At 37.4% G+C, this 19,000-nt stretch overlaps 1 protein-coding gene across 2 annotated transcripts in view; it reads left to right on the top strand.

The window, feature by feature from the left end:
- The window catches only part of pitx1 (paired-like homeodomain 1), a 47,053-nt gene that overhangs the window by 23,781 nt on the left and 4,272 nt on the right, over window positions 1-19,000 (top strand). For both annotated transcript variants that reach the window (XM_063053297.1, XM_063053296.1), the window contains exons 3-4: window positions 17,394-17,543; window positions 18,548-18,753. In XM_063053297.1, coding sequence (XP_062909367.1) covers window positions 17,394-17,543; window positions 18,548-18,753 — 356 coding nt within the window. The remainder of the gene's footprint in view (window positions 1-17,393; window positions 17,544-18,547; window positions 18,754-19,000) is intronic.

The raw sequence follows: 19,000 nt of genomic DNA, 5'->3' as shown, positions 1-19,000 counted from the left end.
TGAGACACGTGTGACTGATGCCTGCAAGTGTCATTTGAAATAAAACTTGAATTGCTTCTTTTCCGTTTGGCTGCCAGGAGGCCCACAGTTCAGCTCAGTGCTGACTCGTCCTGCGGCTTGGCTAGCCCTATGCTACACCTTGCAACAGACATGCAGCTAAAACAGTGACAACTAATCAGGAGCTGGATATTTACCCAGCTTCTTTCCAAGGCATAGTATATTAGTGCTTCCACATAATACACTACTTCCCACTATCTCATAAAAGTCTAGCATCTACAAAGAATCAAATAGCAATGTTTGTACTTCTTACAATCCAAAATTGTTACTTTTTTCATACATATTTTGTGTAAATATAATGCAGATAATATAATTAACATAATAAATTGAATGAACTGAACCCAAAAGCATGAGAGAAATAATTGGCCAGGTTGTGACATAGTGGTGCCTTAAGGTTGCTATAGCAGGGGTGGGGTAGGTGCGTAGTGGGGATAAGTTCCCACTGCCTATTGTAAATGCTCCCAGCGGTGTGCATCTCACAGAGGCTCTGACACTCAAGTCCAGCTCCTGGCATTCATATATGGCTTAGCTAGTTAACCCTGCAGGACTGTTCCTACTGACAGGAGAAGGGGCCGTAAAACCAGTTGCTTCAAGCAGATGGGGTTCATCAGCCTTAGCTGGCAGCTCAGCTAGGAGAAGGAAAACTCTCATCTCAAACCTCCACCACCTTATGACAATGCCCGCTCATGGGAAAGGCTTTGGGAGTAAACCCCAAGCTGCAGTCCCTAAGGCAACCCTATTCTACATTGAGTTCAATGCTGACTGGCAACTCTGGTGACAATCTGTGTCGGTCTCTGCCGTTCCTTTGGATTCATCAGCTGCCTGGAGAAGGGGAGCCCTGCTGCACGGGTAACAGCTTGCTCGCCATATCGTACTGCCCTGGCAGCTCAATTGCAACATTCATGGTGGACTCCGACCAACGGAAGCCTTGGGGTGACATAGTTATAAAATCAGTGCTGGCTTGTTAACTGGCCTTAATGTGAATTTAGTAACTTTTATGAGCCCATTCCCTTGAAAATATCATTGGTATGTTCTTTTAAACAAATGTATCTAACAACTTTTAAGCTTGTTTTTGTTCTCTCTGGTGCACTGTATTTAAGCTAATCTTCTAATGTTAATGACTGCTTTCATTATTACTGACATTTAATCCTTGGAAGCTTTTCTATAATCTAATCTAATAAAAATCATGCTGTGAAGTTGACTTGTAAATTTGTGTCAGTTATAAAATAAAAAGTCCAATTATCAAAAATGCATTGAATGTTTTCAGTTAATCACAGAATGCATCAAACTACAGGTAAAAGCTCAGATTGACTCATAAATCTGTGCAGCAGGATGTTGGGGATTTTTTTACCAGTCTGTTGTAGCGAGTGCAGTCTTCTTTGCTGCTTTATGTTGTTGGCGGGGGCGGGGGCAGCATCAGTGCTGGTGATGCAAAAGGACTAAATAAACTCATCAAAAAGGCTGGATCTGTCCTTGGCTACAACCGGGACTCTTTTGAGTTAGTGGTGGAGAGGAGGTCACTAAACAAACTGTTATCCATTATGGACAATCTGACACATCCTCTCCATGACTTACTGGATAAGCAGCAGAGCGCTCTTTCCAACAGACCCATTCAGCTCCGCTGTCGTAAGGATCGTTACAGAAAATCTTTCCTACGGAATGCAATAAGCAGATATAACAGTTCATCTCTGTGCGACAGGAGAACACACATCATTGTACAAAGGTCTCTGTTTTATTATTTCGTACATTATTACTGCACATTGGTACATTATTGTGTATATTATTATTTTGTACGTTATTATTAGTTAAGTCTACACACCGCTAAGTGTGTTTTTAAATGTTGTCCCTGTAATGAAAGAACTTCCCACTCGGGATCAATAAAGTACTTATTATTTTTACTGGCCACGTACCCACACGTGGTTAAGGCATTCGACTAGCGACCTGAAGGTCGTGAGTTCGAGCCCCAGCCGAGGTAGCATGTTGTGTCCTTGAGCAAGGCACTTAACCACACAGTGCTCTGCGACGACACTGTTGCCAAGCTGTATCGGCTCTTGCCCTTCCCTTGGACAATATCAGTGTCGTGGAGAGGAGAGACTTGCAACATGGGCAACTGCCAGTCTTCCATACAACCTTCCCCAGGCCTGCGCCCTGGAGAGTGAAGACTTTCCAGGCACAGATCCATGGTCTCGCAAGACTAACGGATGCCTTAAAACATAAAATATGGGAAAGTAAACAGGCCTTGCCTTTTTAGAGTTGTGCCTCAACACTACCATTTCAACCACATTAGATTTCATGAAAAGTTTTGTCTTATTTCATTACAATTACAGAATTAAATTCCTCAATATACTGTATTTAACCTCCATCTGCATGATTTTATGTAGAGATCCTGGTCACCTTCTGTATATCTCTATGCACTTCAATCAAAACCACTCACTTCAATCACATCATATCCACTTGCTACATGTTTATTTATGCATTTTGGGGAAGCAGATGGCTTAATCACAACTTGAGTACAATTATAAATATTGTGGTTTAATCCAGATGTCTTTTCAAAAAATATTGCAGCACTTCCATTGATTAACCAACATGAGCAGAATTAATGACAACATGATTGTTAACGTCAGTAAAACTTTAGAAACAATGATTTGTACATTAAAAATATTCATAAACTTTTATTAGTTACTATATACATTCTAAACTTCCCCAAAATGCCAGCTCTTTATTCCTCCCCATAGATGCTGACTGACCTGTTGAGTTCCTCCAAACATTTGTGTGTTGCTTTACTTCTCCTGTGTTATCCCACACCTTGCCATCTTCTTTCATCCCCAAATTTCAATTAATATTAGGCCTTACAGCATTTTCTTTACCAAAATAGAAAATAGTTATCTCTTCCAACAATTGAAAACTCTGAAATTAAGATATTTTACATATTTCCAAGTTAACCACATTATTACCTGTATCAGCGACTGTGATGACAATGCTGCAAGACTATTTCTTCCTAAACTCTTGGACAGATCTAACTGATATTTGAACTTACTGTCATCAATTCTAAACTCAGCTGCTGACTATTAGCCATGCGCATCGCAAGCAGTCTCCAGTGTCTACCCACATAGCATAATATGAAGCTCAAGGTGTCTTAAAAGGTGAGATTCAGGTGCAACCGACTGACCTCTCCTTCACTGGTGTCAGAGTTAGCCCTGTAGTGGAAAAGTGACTCACAAAAAGAGAGAACTTGGATACACTTTGAATTTGGCTTTAAATCTGGGAGGACTGGCCAGTGAATGGTGATGCGTGAATGAGGTCAATGCCCTTGGGGGAAAAGTAAGGGTAAGTCAGCTCATTATTTGTCTCATTTTAGTTGACCTTTTAAAAATTAGTGTGCCATTTTAATTCTTTGTTTAAAAATGTTTAAATTCTAATTCATATTTATTGCATTTGAATTACTAAAATTCTGTTTAAATTCTTTTATTTAAAGACCTTTAGAAATGTGTCAGAAAGACTTAGGCAGCCTGTGAACAGAGTGGGCAGTCCAGAGGCAGGGCCTTGAAGGGCACTGCCTGTGCATTCAAATTACAGTCAACCTATTATCCATTTCTTAGCGTTCTATGGTTTTATTTAAAATTCACCAGTGGCTTTCTTTCATGAATATAATGCTGCTGCAACTCATCTGAAGGAACATGGAATCTTAGACAGGAGAACAAGTTTTCTTCATACATTGATATATTGTTGACACATGTATTGATGTACAGTGAAAAACTTTGACTTGCATGCTATCCATGTCGATTGTTTCATCATGTCAGTACAACGAGGGAAAAGCTACGACAGAATCGAGGGTCATAGTTACAGAGGAGGTGCAGTACAAGCTGGCAAAGTGCAAGGCCATGACAAGGTAGACTGTGAGGTCAAGAATACATCTTAACATATAAGAGATCTGTTCAGCAATTAGATAATTGCAGGATATAAGCTGTCCATGAGTCTGGTAGTATGTGCTTTCAGGATTTTGTATCTTCTGCCAATGTGAAGTGGAAGACAGAATGTCTGGGGTGGGTGGGATCTTTGATTATGCTGGCTGCTCTACGGAGACAGTGCGAAGTGTAGATGGAATTCATTGAGCAAAGGCTGGTTTTTGTGATGGGCTGAGCTGAGTCCACAGCTCTCTGTAATCTCGGGGAGAGCAGTTGTCTTACCCAGCCATGGTGCATCTGGATAGGATGCACTCTAAAAATTCTCTCAAACCCAGTTAAAAATCTAGGGTCTTAGAATAACTTTCCTGTAATATTGTCAAGGCTTGGGACCTGAACAAGCAGGGCATTACAAATTTACTGAAGTTGGTCAATTTTTTCAATCACCCTAGTCTTTGTAGATGCCAACATTGTACCAAAACAATGAAGCAACATGAACTTGCAGATTTAGTGGAGAATCTCAATTATAGCTTTCGGGTGCCAAAATGATCAGTACCATTTGTTTTTTAATATAAATATTCTTAGCCAGAAGTGTGTCTGTGAGAAATAATCATTCAATTAACCTGTTCTTGCATATCTTGACCTAAAATGATGATATGGAAACATGGAAATCATGGCATTTCTTTTCGTTTAGAACTATGTTTTCTGTAAAGTTACTGAGTTCTAATAAAGAACACTTAGTGACTTATTTTCTTAGGTTGTTAATGTCCTATGTTGAGAATGTCTATTTAAGCAATCATGTTGTTATTTATATTGACTCTTCCCCAAGTTTTAAAAATTAACAAGCTGGATTAGTTCCAAGAAGCAATAACATTATGTTCTTCAGGTCCCATAGCAACCCACTCTCTCACACTCTATCTCCCTGTCTGCCCCGCCCCCACTCTCTGTCCCTCCCCCCCCGCTCTCTGTCCCTCCCCCTAGTTCTCTGACCCTCCCCCTGTTCTCTGTCCCTCCCCCGCTCTCTGACCCTCCCCCGCTCTCTGACCTTCCTCCCTGTTCTCTGTCCCTCCCCCTCACTCTCTGACTTCATTCCATACATTATCAATTTCGTGTTAAGTTTATATTAACATAAATTTATAGTATAAGAACCCAATAACCAGTTGTTTATCAATTAAACATCCCTAAAAATATTTTTCAAGAGCGACATCAAAAATCAGAATTCTACTGAGGTGCTCCTGCCATCCTACACAAAGGTAGAGGGATTGAATAAATGTTGATAGCATGTTCATCGTAAATCAGGCTGTGCAAATAATCTTGGCCCTTTGAAAGCAGCCAACATCATCCCAGCCTGAACATGTGAAAAAAAATACACAACATATGTTTTCAACACACTCAACTATATTAACTTTGGGGCAAGTGGAGACAAAATATTTCACCTACCCCTCTGCTCATGCCATACCAGTTTTGAGGAATACTTCCAAACATGTGAAAAAATGCACACCAGATATATGATATGCTAATTTGCATGATTCTTTTACCAGCCTGTCTTTTAGCAAGTTATTCTGAGATATAGTACTTAGGAACAAGCTTTTACCTGGACAGTGAGAGCTTTGATAATATCTCTGAACAATAGAACAATAGTTCTGTCACCAAGTATGAGCACTGGGTACACAACATCCAGTACAACATGTTCATCTTCAATTAAACACTCCAAATGTAGAATGTAAAGAATCTGTGGAAAGAACAAATCTACTCATGAATGAGGATGACAAGTAGAAACAGATTATGCATGGAAGAACGGCAACTTCCTTTCTCTCCGAGTTTGGATGTTAAACTGTCATCAGCTGACTTCAGTAGGATAATGGTCATTGTCAAAGTACAGTTGCAAAGTTTAAGATAAACTCTAATAATATGCAGGAATAAACACATGAGCAAAAATGTGAAAACAAAAAATATTTTAATCCCTAGATTGATACCGAAAGTTACATTAACAGATCTCAAAAAGTTTGGATCTTACCTTGCTAAAACTAAAAAAAATTAAGTAATTATTCCTAATTATAGGAATAATGACTTATTACGTAAGATCATTTATTGTAGATAATGATTCTAAGAAATGAAAAATGACTAATACTGGCAAGGAACACATTTGAAACTGGCTGCATACTACTTTGTCAGTGCCACAAGCAGAAGATGTCAAGGGTATTTGTTTTTATAAAACCCATGTGTATTTCACTGAAAATAATTGAATATCCTTCCCCTACATCTCTTCAGTATCTATTACCTTGGAGTCTAAGAAATGCTGAACCATTTGGCAGTGTCTTTTTTCCAAATCTGATAGAAGAAACCATTGCAAAGTTTCTAACTACTGGGTCATGTTTCATTGAAAAACATTCACTAAGGGCTGGTCTGACTGTACACTGTGTTCCATGCATGGAATATGTGGATGAGAGTCATGCATAGTATGTTATTACCCCAGGATATTACTTTTAAAGTTAATTATCAGATCCTACTTTCTTATCTCTGCTGACAAAAGAAAGCAAGTGGTGTTATATTTAAATCATTGTGCAACTCTCACAGCACTGAGATCATTTGTACTCTCAAGAAAGTGAAAGATAGAATTAGACCCTAAAAGTAAACAGGAACTGGAAATATGTTTTCAAAGTCAATTTTCAAAGAAAGCATATTGCCACTTCATGAATTCATCATCCTTTATTGAGATACAGAATGGACCTGTTGTCTTGGTGATATTAAATAAAGTTATGCTACTTAATTTCTTATACCTGCCATTGACCTGCATCCCTGAATACCAATTATTAATAAGAATCCTTTAGTCTCAGAATTAAAGTTACACCAGATCCAATGCAGCCATCCTTGCAGACAAAAGTTTCCAAGTACAATGGCCACTTTAAAAAGATTCTGATTATATATTTTACAATATAATACCCAATCCCCAACACACAAATCAGCTGAAGTAGTTCCTGTCTGTTCTGCCAGTTTCTTTTAATTGCCTGCAAACTTCAATCAATTCTACTGTCCAACTCCCAGTGAATATGTCCCTCAATTGTGTAGTGTCTTCTTGTAACTAACATCTTGGACTTCAAGGGTCATTCTGATAAATCTAAACTCTGCAGCTCAATTCCATTTTATCCTTTCTAATGTGTTCACAGTTCTCTTAGTATGATCTAACCATTGCTTTATACCTGTAGTTACATCACTTTATACTCTAGTCCTTTAGATAAATAGTCTAGTATTCCATCAGCTTTTGTGATTTTATACATATTTTTCATGATATTTTAATAGAACCCAAAATCTCTATGAAAATTCATTTTTACTAACTTTTCACTGTTGTTTGCTGTGTCTTTGATCACATTTGCCCACAGTGAGATCCACTTGCCACAATTTTGACCATTTTTTGCCATGTTATGCTTGCATTTTCACTAATAATGAAAGCTATTTATGGGTGAATGGAAAACTTAAAATGCTACAATGAAATTCAGTGAACCATAGGCTCCCCAAAAATATTCTTGCTGGAGACCTATCAGGTTCTACTAACAAGAGCACCTGTCCATTATCCCAATTCACTATATCTGAGCGCTCAAACTCTACACTTGCCTTTAATTCCATCAGCTGAAAGAAATGGGCATTGGTTTAACTCCATGAAACCTGAAACTGTCACACATCTGAGGCAAATGTAACTTGCATACTATTTACCATGAAAACAGATTAAGTAGCCAAAATGGTTGCAACATAGGCAGTTACTAAATACCTCGGATTTGAATAGATTCCCCACTATGAGGGTAAAAATATCTGTTACAAATAACTATAGTATATGAATTTCCTATGAGGATCATAACAGTTTCCCTGGAATGTGAGGGGATAATATAATACAAGGTCTCCTTTTTCACTTGCACTTTCCCTGTTTCATAGATTTATTGATATGACTCCAAGCTAATCAATCATGTAAACGTTCAAACTGTGTAAGTGACACTCCAAAATGAATGTAAATGAAATTTTTACGCACTATACAACAGCAAGTTATATGTATTGTATATATTAGTTTTAAAACCTTGAAGACAAGGCGCACGACGGGAGGGCTGTCAATCAACATCTCAATGGGGCCGCAGAGGATTTTCCAGAGAAATAACCAAAATTTTCGATAAAGCGGCAGGTTTTAAGAAGCAGTTTAAAGATGGAGAGAGAGAGAATGGCTCGGGGGGGGGGGGAGTGGAGGTTGGGGGGCGGTAATTCAGAGTTTAGAAACTAACCAGCTGAATACACAAAGGTGTCAACGGGTTAAGTGGAGACCAGTCTCCAGGTCGCTAGTGAAGATGTCATTTGCAGTTGGTACCGAGTAACATCCAAACGGTGGTGCGTGGAGCGGAATTACTCTGAAGTACTGCCAAAGTCTTCCCGTCTATCAAATGCACGCCCCTTGAAAACTTATACAAAAATAACTGGTAAAGTTCTTTAAAAATGTTGATTCTAAGACAGCGATTGAAGCATCTCCGAAGGTTGGCTTCGTGCTTTCCGATATTGCACTGTCCCAGGTGAACCGACTCGAGAGCAGCGCAAAAATGGAAGGAATGCTTATCGCGCGCCCGTGCAGATATCGCGCATAAAACATAACTTTCACTTGATGGCTGGATTTAATCCTCATTGTAATAGTAATGCTGCGTCAATTTACTGAGCCGAAACTATTGTTACATAACGATTCAATGGGGAATAAGAAGCCCCTCATCGGGATTTCGTTCAGTAAAATGAGCATCAAATTTCCCCAACGGTCAGGTAGGTGGCAATGCCTTCGCTCCCCGCCGCCTGATACCCTTGTAACGATAGCTAACAGTTGTAATTAAAGTGCAGTAAATGGGAGCCGCGAGCTTACAGCCCTGTTTATCGCGATCGCCGCAAGATTTGAAAATAACAGGAAAACAATCTCTCCGCAACTCTGACAAGAAAATTACGACATAATTTACTTATTTGCTTATTTCGCTGTTTGAGACCCAATTTAGGGATTTAGACTAATTTGACTCCCCACTTTTCCAAGCCGAAGGGTCAAATATCATCGTAAACCTATCGGATTGCAAAACGTCAATTGTGTTATTCTGGGTATAGCCTAACAAACATGCTAACTATTAATTAAACAGCTTTGATGTCTTATTAAAAAGAAGCAAACTCATATCTATTCTCCTTTTCAACCCAGATTATCCGTACAATTCGCCCTTGGTAGTATCTCTCGGCCCTTTTCTCCGGCAGACTACCGCCGCGCCCTGTAGGTTAGAAATTGGCCATTCACTATCAACCGGTCAGCAGTCAGAAAGGCATCAACTTTATTTTTGTAAGGCGTGTTAGTGAATTAGTGAATTCGAGATAATTAGATCCATCTTTCACAACGTAAATCAGAGCAAACGACAATGCAACAGAAAAATACCCGAGGAAGCTACATTTTCTAACTAGGTAGACAAATTAAGTGATCACCACCGCCCCCCGCCCCCCAGACTCTTAAGGCTTTGTTAATATTTTCTAATATGATCTGAACGGCCAATTATAGTGTGATGCAAGAATATTGCTACCTCAAATTCACATGTATCTTTATTCCAGCGTAATCCCCATTTGTGTACAACTTTCACAGCTAAATAAATACTTCGAGCATTTAGAAACTTTAAATACAAAAACCTAGAAAAAGAAATATGTTTATTTCCTTGAAGTTCATTGCTAAGATTGCCCAGCATAGAAAACGAGCGCTACTGTTGATGTCTTTTAAGAGGCAATTTCTTTGATATTATTGAAGTACTTACATTAGAAAAATACCAAGAGGTTACAGAACATTTTGTAACTTCGGCACGGACTAGAAGGGCCGAGATGGCCCGTTTCCGTGCTGTAAATGTTATATGGTTATATGGTTATATGGTTAAAACGCAATTTTAGTAGAGTTCACTGTTTTGCATTTAATATTTCTACAAATGTTTCAAACAAGCTTTCCACTTCAATAGAGAAAACCTGTCACCTTGTGCCTTGAAACTTGTATGATTTAGATGCTAAACTTCGTACGCGATTGTCCTTCCAAATTCAAACCCCATATATTTTTAATAATGCAATTGTGTTTTCTTGATCTACATTGCTTTATGTAACGAGTTTAAATTTTCATGCTTTTTAGCAACCCACTGCAGTTCTTCACCTCCAACCTAAAGCCCCGGTTTTCAAGAAATTTTATTTAATTTTTTTAAAAGTCCTGCCGTTTGCTTGCAGCGTGGGAGAGTGGGACGTGCACAGTAAGGTTTCGGAGCACAGTCACGTGACCACAGGCAGGCACCTGGAATCAACAGCTATAGATTAAAAACCATCTGGGTCTGAAGCTGTTTTATGACATACCAAAATATATCTAAAAGTCAGAACCCGAAATTGATTTAAAAAAGTGCAATAACGAGAAAGCAACCATTATTTTTCAACTCTATTTAGCTCAACATAACGATTCACTGTGCTTGTTTATAACTTTCATTAGCTGAAATACTTCTGCAAAAATTTTAATTACTTTGAAACAACTTTACATGTCCAATCAGACTCCCTAGAGCATACATAAATAACAGTAATGAAACATACATGGTAGGACACGGAGACAAGAAGATCCAAGATTCTGATGATCTCAGCTAGGATGATGTTGTTTCATGATCTTGGTGTCCTGGAACGGGGAAGCCGGCGTACCCAATGTCCTGCCTTCTAGTGTAAGTTAAGAGTAAGTTTGGTTTATGACTCGGTGGTATGTATCAATCATTTTCTTTTAATTTACGTGTTTGTTCCCAATATATAGGTAACAATGGAGAAGGCTGTATTCAGAAATCACATTTATAAACCTGAGTAGATCATTGTGAGGAATCTCAGGCAGTTACTCAGAACTGTAAATGTAACTCCTTTACGCAGTTTGAACGAGGAATGTTTTGCTACCGAGGAGCTGGGACAAAATCATTGTATCTTTGAAGGGAAAGTTGCATCAGTGTCTGTGGCAAATCATAGCAAACTACGGGAAGAAATCAGTTTAGAGTCAATCAGCTATGCAGACAAATAGCTTCGCCTATACACTAAACAGTATAGTTTTATAAGCATTATTTATTGATCTCTGACCGAGCGTTAATTAAATCATTAGGTAAATCTTTATTACTGTTTAAGCTCACTTTTGCTGAGATACTGGAACAACGTTTTTGGCTTTGAGGCTGGACCTTAGCATAAGCTGATACCATGTAGATACGAAGTGGAAAATTTGTGGGAAGGGAGTAAACCCATTTCAAATATGTTTCACTTCCTTGATGATATACTGAATGTAACGATCCTTTTAATAGCCAAGTGTTCAATACGTCCTGTTTCCTGAAAAACTAAACTCTCAGGCATTTAAAGATAAATGCAGCAGTTGGATTATTAATAATCATACAGCACGTTATTTTTCATTTTCTTCATTATATGAAGTATTAAATACTGCACTTTATGAAGAATAATGTAATTATACTTATTAAGGAGAAGGAACAAAGCTAAGTTAAGGAGACATTATCAAAATTGGATTCATTATAAGTTTTTGAACAATATTGATTTACTTCCCAAATCTAAGTTTCTCTCCAGAGTGGTGAAAGAATTTCTTGGTCATTTATAGGCTGTTGTACATAAAGAATGGCTCATTGTCTTTTAATGCTGCAAAGAATTTGATCTAATGAAATTTAAACAGCACAATTCATATCCTTGTGATATCTAATGGCACAAGATTATGTATAATTTTGTTATAACTGTAAGGAAATCCATAAGGACAATATACATGGGAAAAATAATATTGCAGCTCAGAATAGTATGGGAAAAGATGATTAAAGGAGGTTCAGGGATTATGGTTATTTGCAAGACTATAAATAGAATTTGACAAGGAACCACATCAAGCAAAATTACTATAGTTCAACAAAACCTTGGTCAAAAATATGGGTTCAAGAGGAATCTTCAAGGAGGAAAGAAAAATAAGTAAAGTACTTCTGAGTTTAGAGTTTTGGGAGCTGGACGTGTAGCCATTGATGGTGTGATGATTAAATTCGGATTGAACAAGATGTTACACATTGTTAATGCTATAACTTGTTTTAAATAATTGTCCTTATTGTATGTAAATACAAAAAATGTATGAAGAGCCTTTCATATTCATAATAGTATGATCATTTTAAACTCTCATACCATTGTAAACATGAAGCCGTCAGTTCTGGTGCTTTATTATCTTTCTCATTGATGAATTAAGTTCTTTCTAAACAGTTTTAATCTTGTCTCTGCTTAATTTGCCATAGTTTTCATTTTGTTAAATACCGTCTGTGTATCAGTTTTATTCATATGATTTCCATGGGATACTGATAGAATAAAATATCATCTGGCAGTATTGAGGTTATGAGTGATGATATTTCTATGCAAACCCTTAAATATTTCATGCTACAGAATATAAATTTGCAAAAGATAAAATACATTCACTTTTCTCTACTATCAACTTTTTTGTTATTTATGTACATTGGATAAATGAACTTAAAATGGTTATGAATATCTGCTTGTATTGTATCAAAAAAGATTATAGAAGGGAGAAAATTATGGTATAGTAATTTCGTTAAATTGTACAAGTGGACTGTTAAATGTATATCATGGTTAGTGAATGTAACTTTAAAAGTGATTGATTACAGTATCAAAATCCTACCCTTCTGTCTATTTTCTTTTCTAAAGAACTCTATCAGTTATTCATGGTGTTATGTTAATAGCCCTTTCTTAAATCAATTTGTCTTAAGTACAATTTATGTAATCCCTATGGGTCAAGTGTTGTAACATTTGCAAAAATCCATTAACTAATACATTAACTGATGTTTGTCATGTCCTTCATGCCAATTTATTGAAGAAAGAATTGTTATAGATTTGTGAAAGATTTTGCAACTGGTATGATTTACTTGAAAAATTACAGCTCCAACTGATATGCAAATGAAAACCAATTTGAATATTTAGTGATAAATTTCTAAATCATTTACATTATAGTGTATTTTATTAAGCTCAATAACTCTTATCCATGACATAAAGTAAATGCTGGACTCTGTATAAACTCAATTAATTTCACGTCAAATTTAATGCCTCATTAATATTATAATTGGTGTGATTTTAAAAATAACAATGTCCAATTTAGGTTTTGAAGTAATAGAGTCACTATATGCCGTGACTACAATTTGTTGACTGTCATGCAATCACTACTATAGGTTCAAGTGTTGTTCAGAATTAACTTTTGAAAATCATTATTTAATCTGAAAGCCCTGACCATTCTGATTCCATTTTACATTTGTGTCTTCACTGTCAATCAATTAATTCTCATTCTGTGCCATGCCAGATAAGGGTACAAGATGATCCATCCAGCTAGACTAATTTTCCCTATGTGTTTTGATATTTGTTAGATTTGCTTGTGCAATTTACAGCACTCTTGTATAACCTTCTTCTTGAGTTATATTTCGACTGCCAATAAAAATTCATTTGAGGATTGCACACAGAACATTTTCATTGTTGATCCCAGCAGAAGGCTGATAGAATTCCAATTTCTTATGCAGATCTCATCCTTTGCAGGGCACATTTCCATTTCCTCATGAAACTTTCTATTTGATTCTGAACTTCCCCAAAGCTAATTTTTTCTGTAGTTAATAATAAAATTATTTCCAGCTGCAAAAATCGACTTGCACTTTACCTGTAAATAGAACCTCAAGTGATAGTACTTCACAGATATGGTATCAAATAGAATTTAAGACCAAAACACATTGAGAGTTTTAGTGCAGTTGAATTGTTCAAAGAGATCAGGCAATGCTGAAAGGATGATTTTTTTAAAAAATCAGTGTTTGTGTATTTGACCGTGGAAAAACACAGCAGCTTGTGTTACAGCAACGACATTCAAGATAAATCAAGATGGCAGAATTTGAAGAATGCAGATAGTTCAGAATAGGTGTTAATGAGAGGCAAGCCCATGGAGTGATTCTTAACTATGAGGATGGAGTATAAAAACAAGGACATGTTTAATTAGACGTCGCTGGAAGTCAGCAAATACTTGGGTGATGGATATTCAGGATGGTTCATGTTATGATACAAGAAGCAACATTTATAATTATCTGACAGCCACCTTCTTTACTCAACCTACATTAAAATATAACTGCTCAGAAACAAAGAACTTGTGTGTATCAACTTTCATTGTCTGCAGACTCTTCGAATTATTTTATAAATGATGGAGTACAAAAAAAAGTAAATTGTTGGCCAAGTTTAATCAGAAGTTATTTGTGAAGAGATAAAATTTGCTCTAGAAATCATGAGAAATTCCCTAATATTTTTAAAAAGAAGTTTGGGACATTTTGTACTCAAATGGGAAGACATAAAATCTTTGGTTCAACATCTCATCTCAAAGGTATTATCTCTAGCAAACCATTGCCCATTTTGAATTACTTATTTGAATTCTAGAGTGAGGTTTAACACAGAGTTGAGAATGCCACAGTTGAAACATGATACAAGCATACCTGAGAAGCATTTGTTCTCAAATACATATTTGTTCAAATTTTAAATTTGTATTCAGCATTAATATATCGACAGAAATATTGTTATGTACACTGTGATGTACTTATGAAAGTACATCACAGCCTATGAACAACTTTAGAAGTTTCATCGTTCTTCTACTGAACTTTCATAAAGGCATTGGAAGTCTAGTGTGCACCCAGATTAAATCACAAAATATTCTCTGAACCAATTGTCCAGCAATTGAATCTGACTTATTAGTGTTACTAATTCTGCCACAAATCTGTTCCATTTGTATAATATAATCCTTAAAAATACAGTAATGCTGCAGAGTTCTGAATGGGCATCTACCCTGCCTCATCATTGTTTTTGTTATTTTGTTTTGCTCTCTTTTTGCTCTGCATATATACATATAGTTGTAATTTATAGTTTTTTTATTATTATGTATTGCTGCTGTAAATAATCAAATTTCACAGCAAATGCCAGTAATATTAAACCTGATTCTGATTCTGATTCTCAATATTGTGTAATTTTAGAAGCCAGTTACGAAAGTTGCTCAGTGATTCATGCTCTTGGATTCAACTTAATGACATCCTAACTGTAATTATTCAGAAAAGAACCATGGTAATATAAAGTCTTGCAAAACTAAACTTAATACAGTGGTATTAATAATCAAAACTCCAGAATTAAATGTACTTCTGATGGGGTTATATTTATGAAACTTGAATTGGCCAGCTCTTCGAAGAAACACTCACTGAATCCAAACTATGATTCCAAAAATCCAACACCATGACAGATCCTCATTAGTTTGTTCCTGAGTTACTCAGAAATTGGTATTCCAAGCATTGGCAGTGATATTGATCATGTACAGCCAGGTAGCTAAGTGAAATAAAGTGTCTACCCACTCAATCAAACTGTCAATTCAGAAAAATCTTTAGAAACGCTGAGCACATGAAAATTAAATATTCAATTTAAAATTGTGTTGGAAATGCCCAGTAAGTTATTTGCACTGGGATTAGTGATTAGTTGGTCAGTCAGATATTATTTATGGCAACCATGAATTGTTCTGACAGGTTCCCTTTTACATAGCACTGCAGCGATAGAATTTGTGAACGGAATGGAAACAAACATAGATTTCAGCGCTGTTGCAAAACAAAACACGAAACTTAAATAGTCCCAAGGCTACAAATGGCTCACCTCACTCAATAGATATAGAAAAACGCAATGTTTTTGATTGCAATGTAATACGAAGTTCAAATTACTTGACGGACCGTTCTCCTGCTTTGTTCGTGCGGTTCCAAGTGCCATTTGAACCATTTATAAGATACGTTCAGATATCAGATATTAATTTCAGGATTCCAATTAGTTTCCCATACTTTGCTTGACTTCTCCTAAATCCCTGTTCACTGGGTTCTCTCGCAAAGGAATTAACTTGAACTACCCAAAATACTTTTAAGCAGTGAGAAACCATCCTTTCTCACTGGAATAAATTGTACCCGTATAGCTGCCTATTTAAATCGCGTTGATCCGGTACAGTGCACTGTAGCTAAACCACTTTTTGTCACACAAGAGGCAATAATTTAGCTATTTCTAAGTAAAATAAAAGCCTACAATGGATGTACTTATGAATATATTTCTTTTACAGGTACAGGGGGGGAATTGATAATAAATACAGTATGTCTTGCCTGGCTTTTCAATGTGCCTATATCACACATGAGGTCCCGCAGTCTGTGGGAATATAAATCATATTTTCACACGTATGAAGTCATAAGTATATTCAGCTGCAGAGCACAATTACTTTTTGGCTAATTCCTCTGTCTCGCTAACTAGAACTTAGTCCACACCGCCAACTCCCTTTCGCGGCAGATGCTACTGTGTGTCCCGTCCTTGTCCAGTCTCACCCTGCAAATACTCCTTGATTTACTCTGTGGCCGCGCACTGAGATTTGTCCTAGATGTCTGAGTTCATTAGCGGTCATAAAGGAGAAATCAATCGAATTTAACAATACAAAGATTGCAAGATTGAATAATTCTATTGAACTGTACATAGTTGTTTCGTTATATTAAACCAGAAATCGGTTACTGAAAGAAAAGCAGAGTGAATTATTACATTTCAGCGATCTTGATGAATTGTTTCAGAAGGGCAGCATAGAAGATGCTGCATAATGACGGTGAGCGATGAAGTCTACTAAATGCTTAAAATAATCCCCACCCAATTCCTATCAGGTCTATGTTGATTTTGGTTTTGCAAACAGATTAGGTGATCATTGACTGCCCAAATCCAGGATTATTCCTAATTGGATTTCTAGTGTGATTATTGTATTATAATTCACGGTACAATAATTTTGAGCAGAGAATATAATTGCAGAAATACAGAGATAAAAGATGTCATGCTCTTGAGTATATATCACATCGTTTCTAAAATTGAGTTGCAATTAATGGCAACCCAACGTCCTAGTGAGTTTGAAAATCGAATTATTAATCACTGCTTTACAATCGGATTTACTTAACGGGTCCTGTTGAGTTGAATCTTGTGCTTTGGCGAAGCCTAAAATTTTGTTTCCCCGGATTAGCTCAGTGCTGGTCTGATGTTTTGTGGGTGGTGACTCATCGGCAAAAGCAAGGAGGAATCTTCTGGCAGTGGGAGGAGTTCTATAACAGCTCCGCCACTTTATCCAGGCGAGTCATTGCTGCTCTCGGCAGTTTACAAATCCAGCTGCTGCCTCTCCAACTATCCAGCAAGCTTGAAATGTTAGGCTGGAACACCCAGCCTGACTGTTAGAAAGAGCATCATGTTTCAGTGAAGGAACCATATATATTTCTTAGAACTGAACTTTCGGGCCTTATCCTGGCGGATTTAAATGATCAATGAATTGAATCAAGCTTAAAGAACGGTGAACTATTTTTAAAGGTGCGATGAATGTGGAGCGTCTCGCTGAAAGCGGAAGACCACAAGCGAATTGTGACATGGCTGCTTCCAGTTTCTCGTTGCTGAGGGCGGCGGAAAGCAGAGAACGACTGGAAAACACGGCGAGCGACTCCTCTGACACCGAGGCTGCAGGTAATGGATGAATCGAGTTGCTTCTGCTGATACAATAAGTGCTCCGAAGGGAGGAACTAACCTATGAGCTATTTCTGGTATCAACTTTTCCGAATAATGTCTGTTGATAACTAGTGCACGAGTAAATGTAAAAGTAAAACTCACATTGAACTGACGCTGCTTTCCCCTGCCTCGTATTCTTCATTGCATAATGAAGCAAGATAAGGGCATCATCGAAGGATAAAGGCTGTCATTATTAAACCCCAAATTGTTCTCTTAAATGTTAATATTTAACTCAAGTTGTTGGTAGACTGAGGGAATAAAAAACGTTTACGTGATTCCCATCAGACTACCTTTCCGGCCGGGCAGCGTCTATAGAAAGAGATTCAAATCTCTTACTATCTTTTCTTGCAGTTAGTCCTGACGAAGGGTCTCGGCCCGAAACGTCGGCTCTACCTCTTCCTATAGATGCTGCCTGTCCTGCTGCGTTCCACCAGCATTTTGTGTGTGTGTGTGTGTGTGTGTGTGTGTGTGTGTGTGTGTGTGTGTGTGTGTGTGTGTGTTGCTTGAATTTCCAGCATCTGCAGATTTCCTCGAGACTGCCTTTCCGGCCTGTTTATGAATGGATTCTTGATCTAGGTATTGGCCAGTAGCAATTGTGACAAATTGACACGGTTTTGTGCTATAAGCACTCAGCATACAAATTGATGTTAACTATTTATAAACTAGCGTTAACTTTACGTGGCATATTTTCCCCTCGACCATAATGCACGCCCTGTCGCAAGCTTAAAATCAATATTAATAATATTGGCATTTAGTCAATGAAAAACAATACTGTTCACTCATTGCTATTACCCACCTGGCGCATGTGTCATTCTTCTACTCCTGGTGCGATTTGTTTACCATAATAAATTGTTCTTAAAAATGCAATATTGAACGATTTTGTCCTTATTATAAGTAAAGACATGTTGCCGGTTGGTTTGGTGTGCTGTGAAAAAGTTACATACTCTGATCGTGTTTAACAGATAAAGATAAATTGATGCAAAACAAATCGGAAGATTGTAGTACCGATGACCCATCGAAGAAGAAAAGGCAGCGGCGTCAAAGAACGCATTTCACCAGTCAGCAACTGCAGGAGCTGGAAGCGACCTTCCAACGGAACCGCTATCCCGACATGTCAATGAGGGAGGAAATCGCCGTCTGGACGAACCTTACCGAGGCCAGGGTCAGAGTGAGTACTCTTAATTTCTTCATCAGTCCTATTTATGTCTATTTTTAAAACTACCGAATAAACTGCATGTACTACAGATTCACTTCCATGACTGATGCTATACTTCACTGTAAACATCTCACACGTTTACTTGTCATCCCGCATTTATAGTGTAGTTAAACGGTCATGATGTGTGAAACTACGAACTTTAGAACTGGCGAAATTCGTGCTTGATGAAATTGATGTCACTAAGATATAAGGAAGACTA

The sequence above is a fragment of the Mobula hypostoma genome, chromosome 7 (genome assembly GCF_963921235.1).
Source record: "Mobula hypostoma chromosome 7, sMobHyp1.1, whole genome shotgun sequence".
Taxonomy (NCBI): Eukaryota; Metazoa; Chordata; class Chondrichthyes; order Myliobatiformes; family Myliobatidae; genus Mobula; species Mobula hypostoma.
This window is presented reverse-complemented; position numbering and strand designations above follow the sequence as displayed.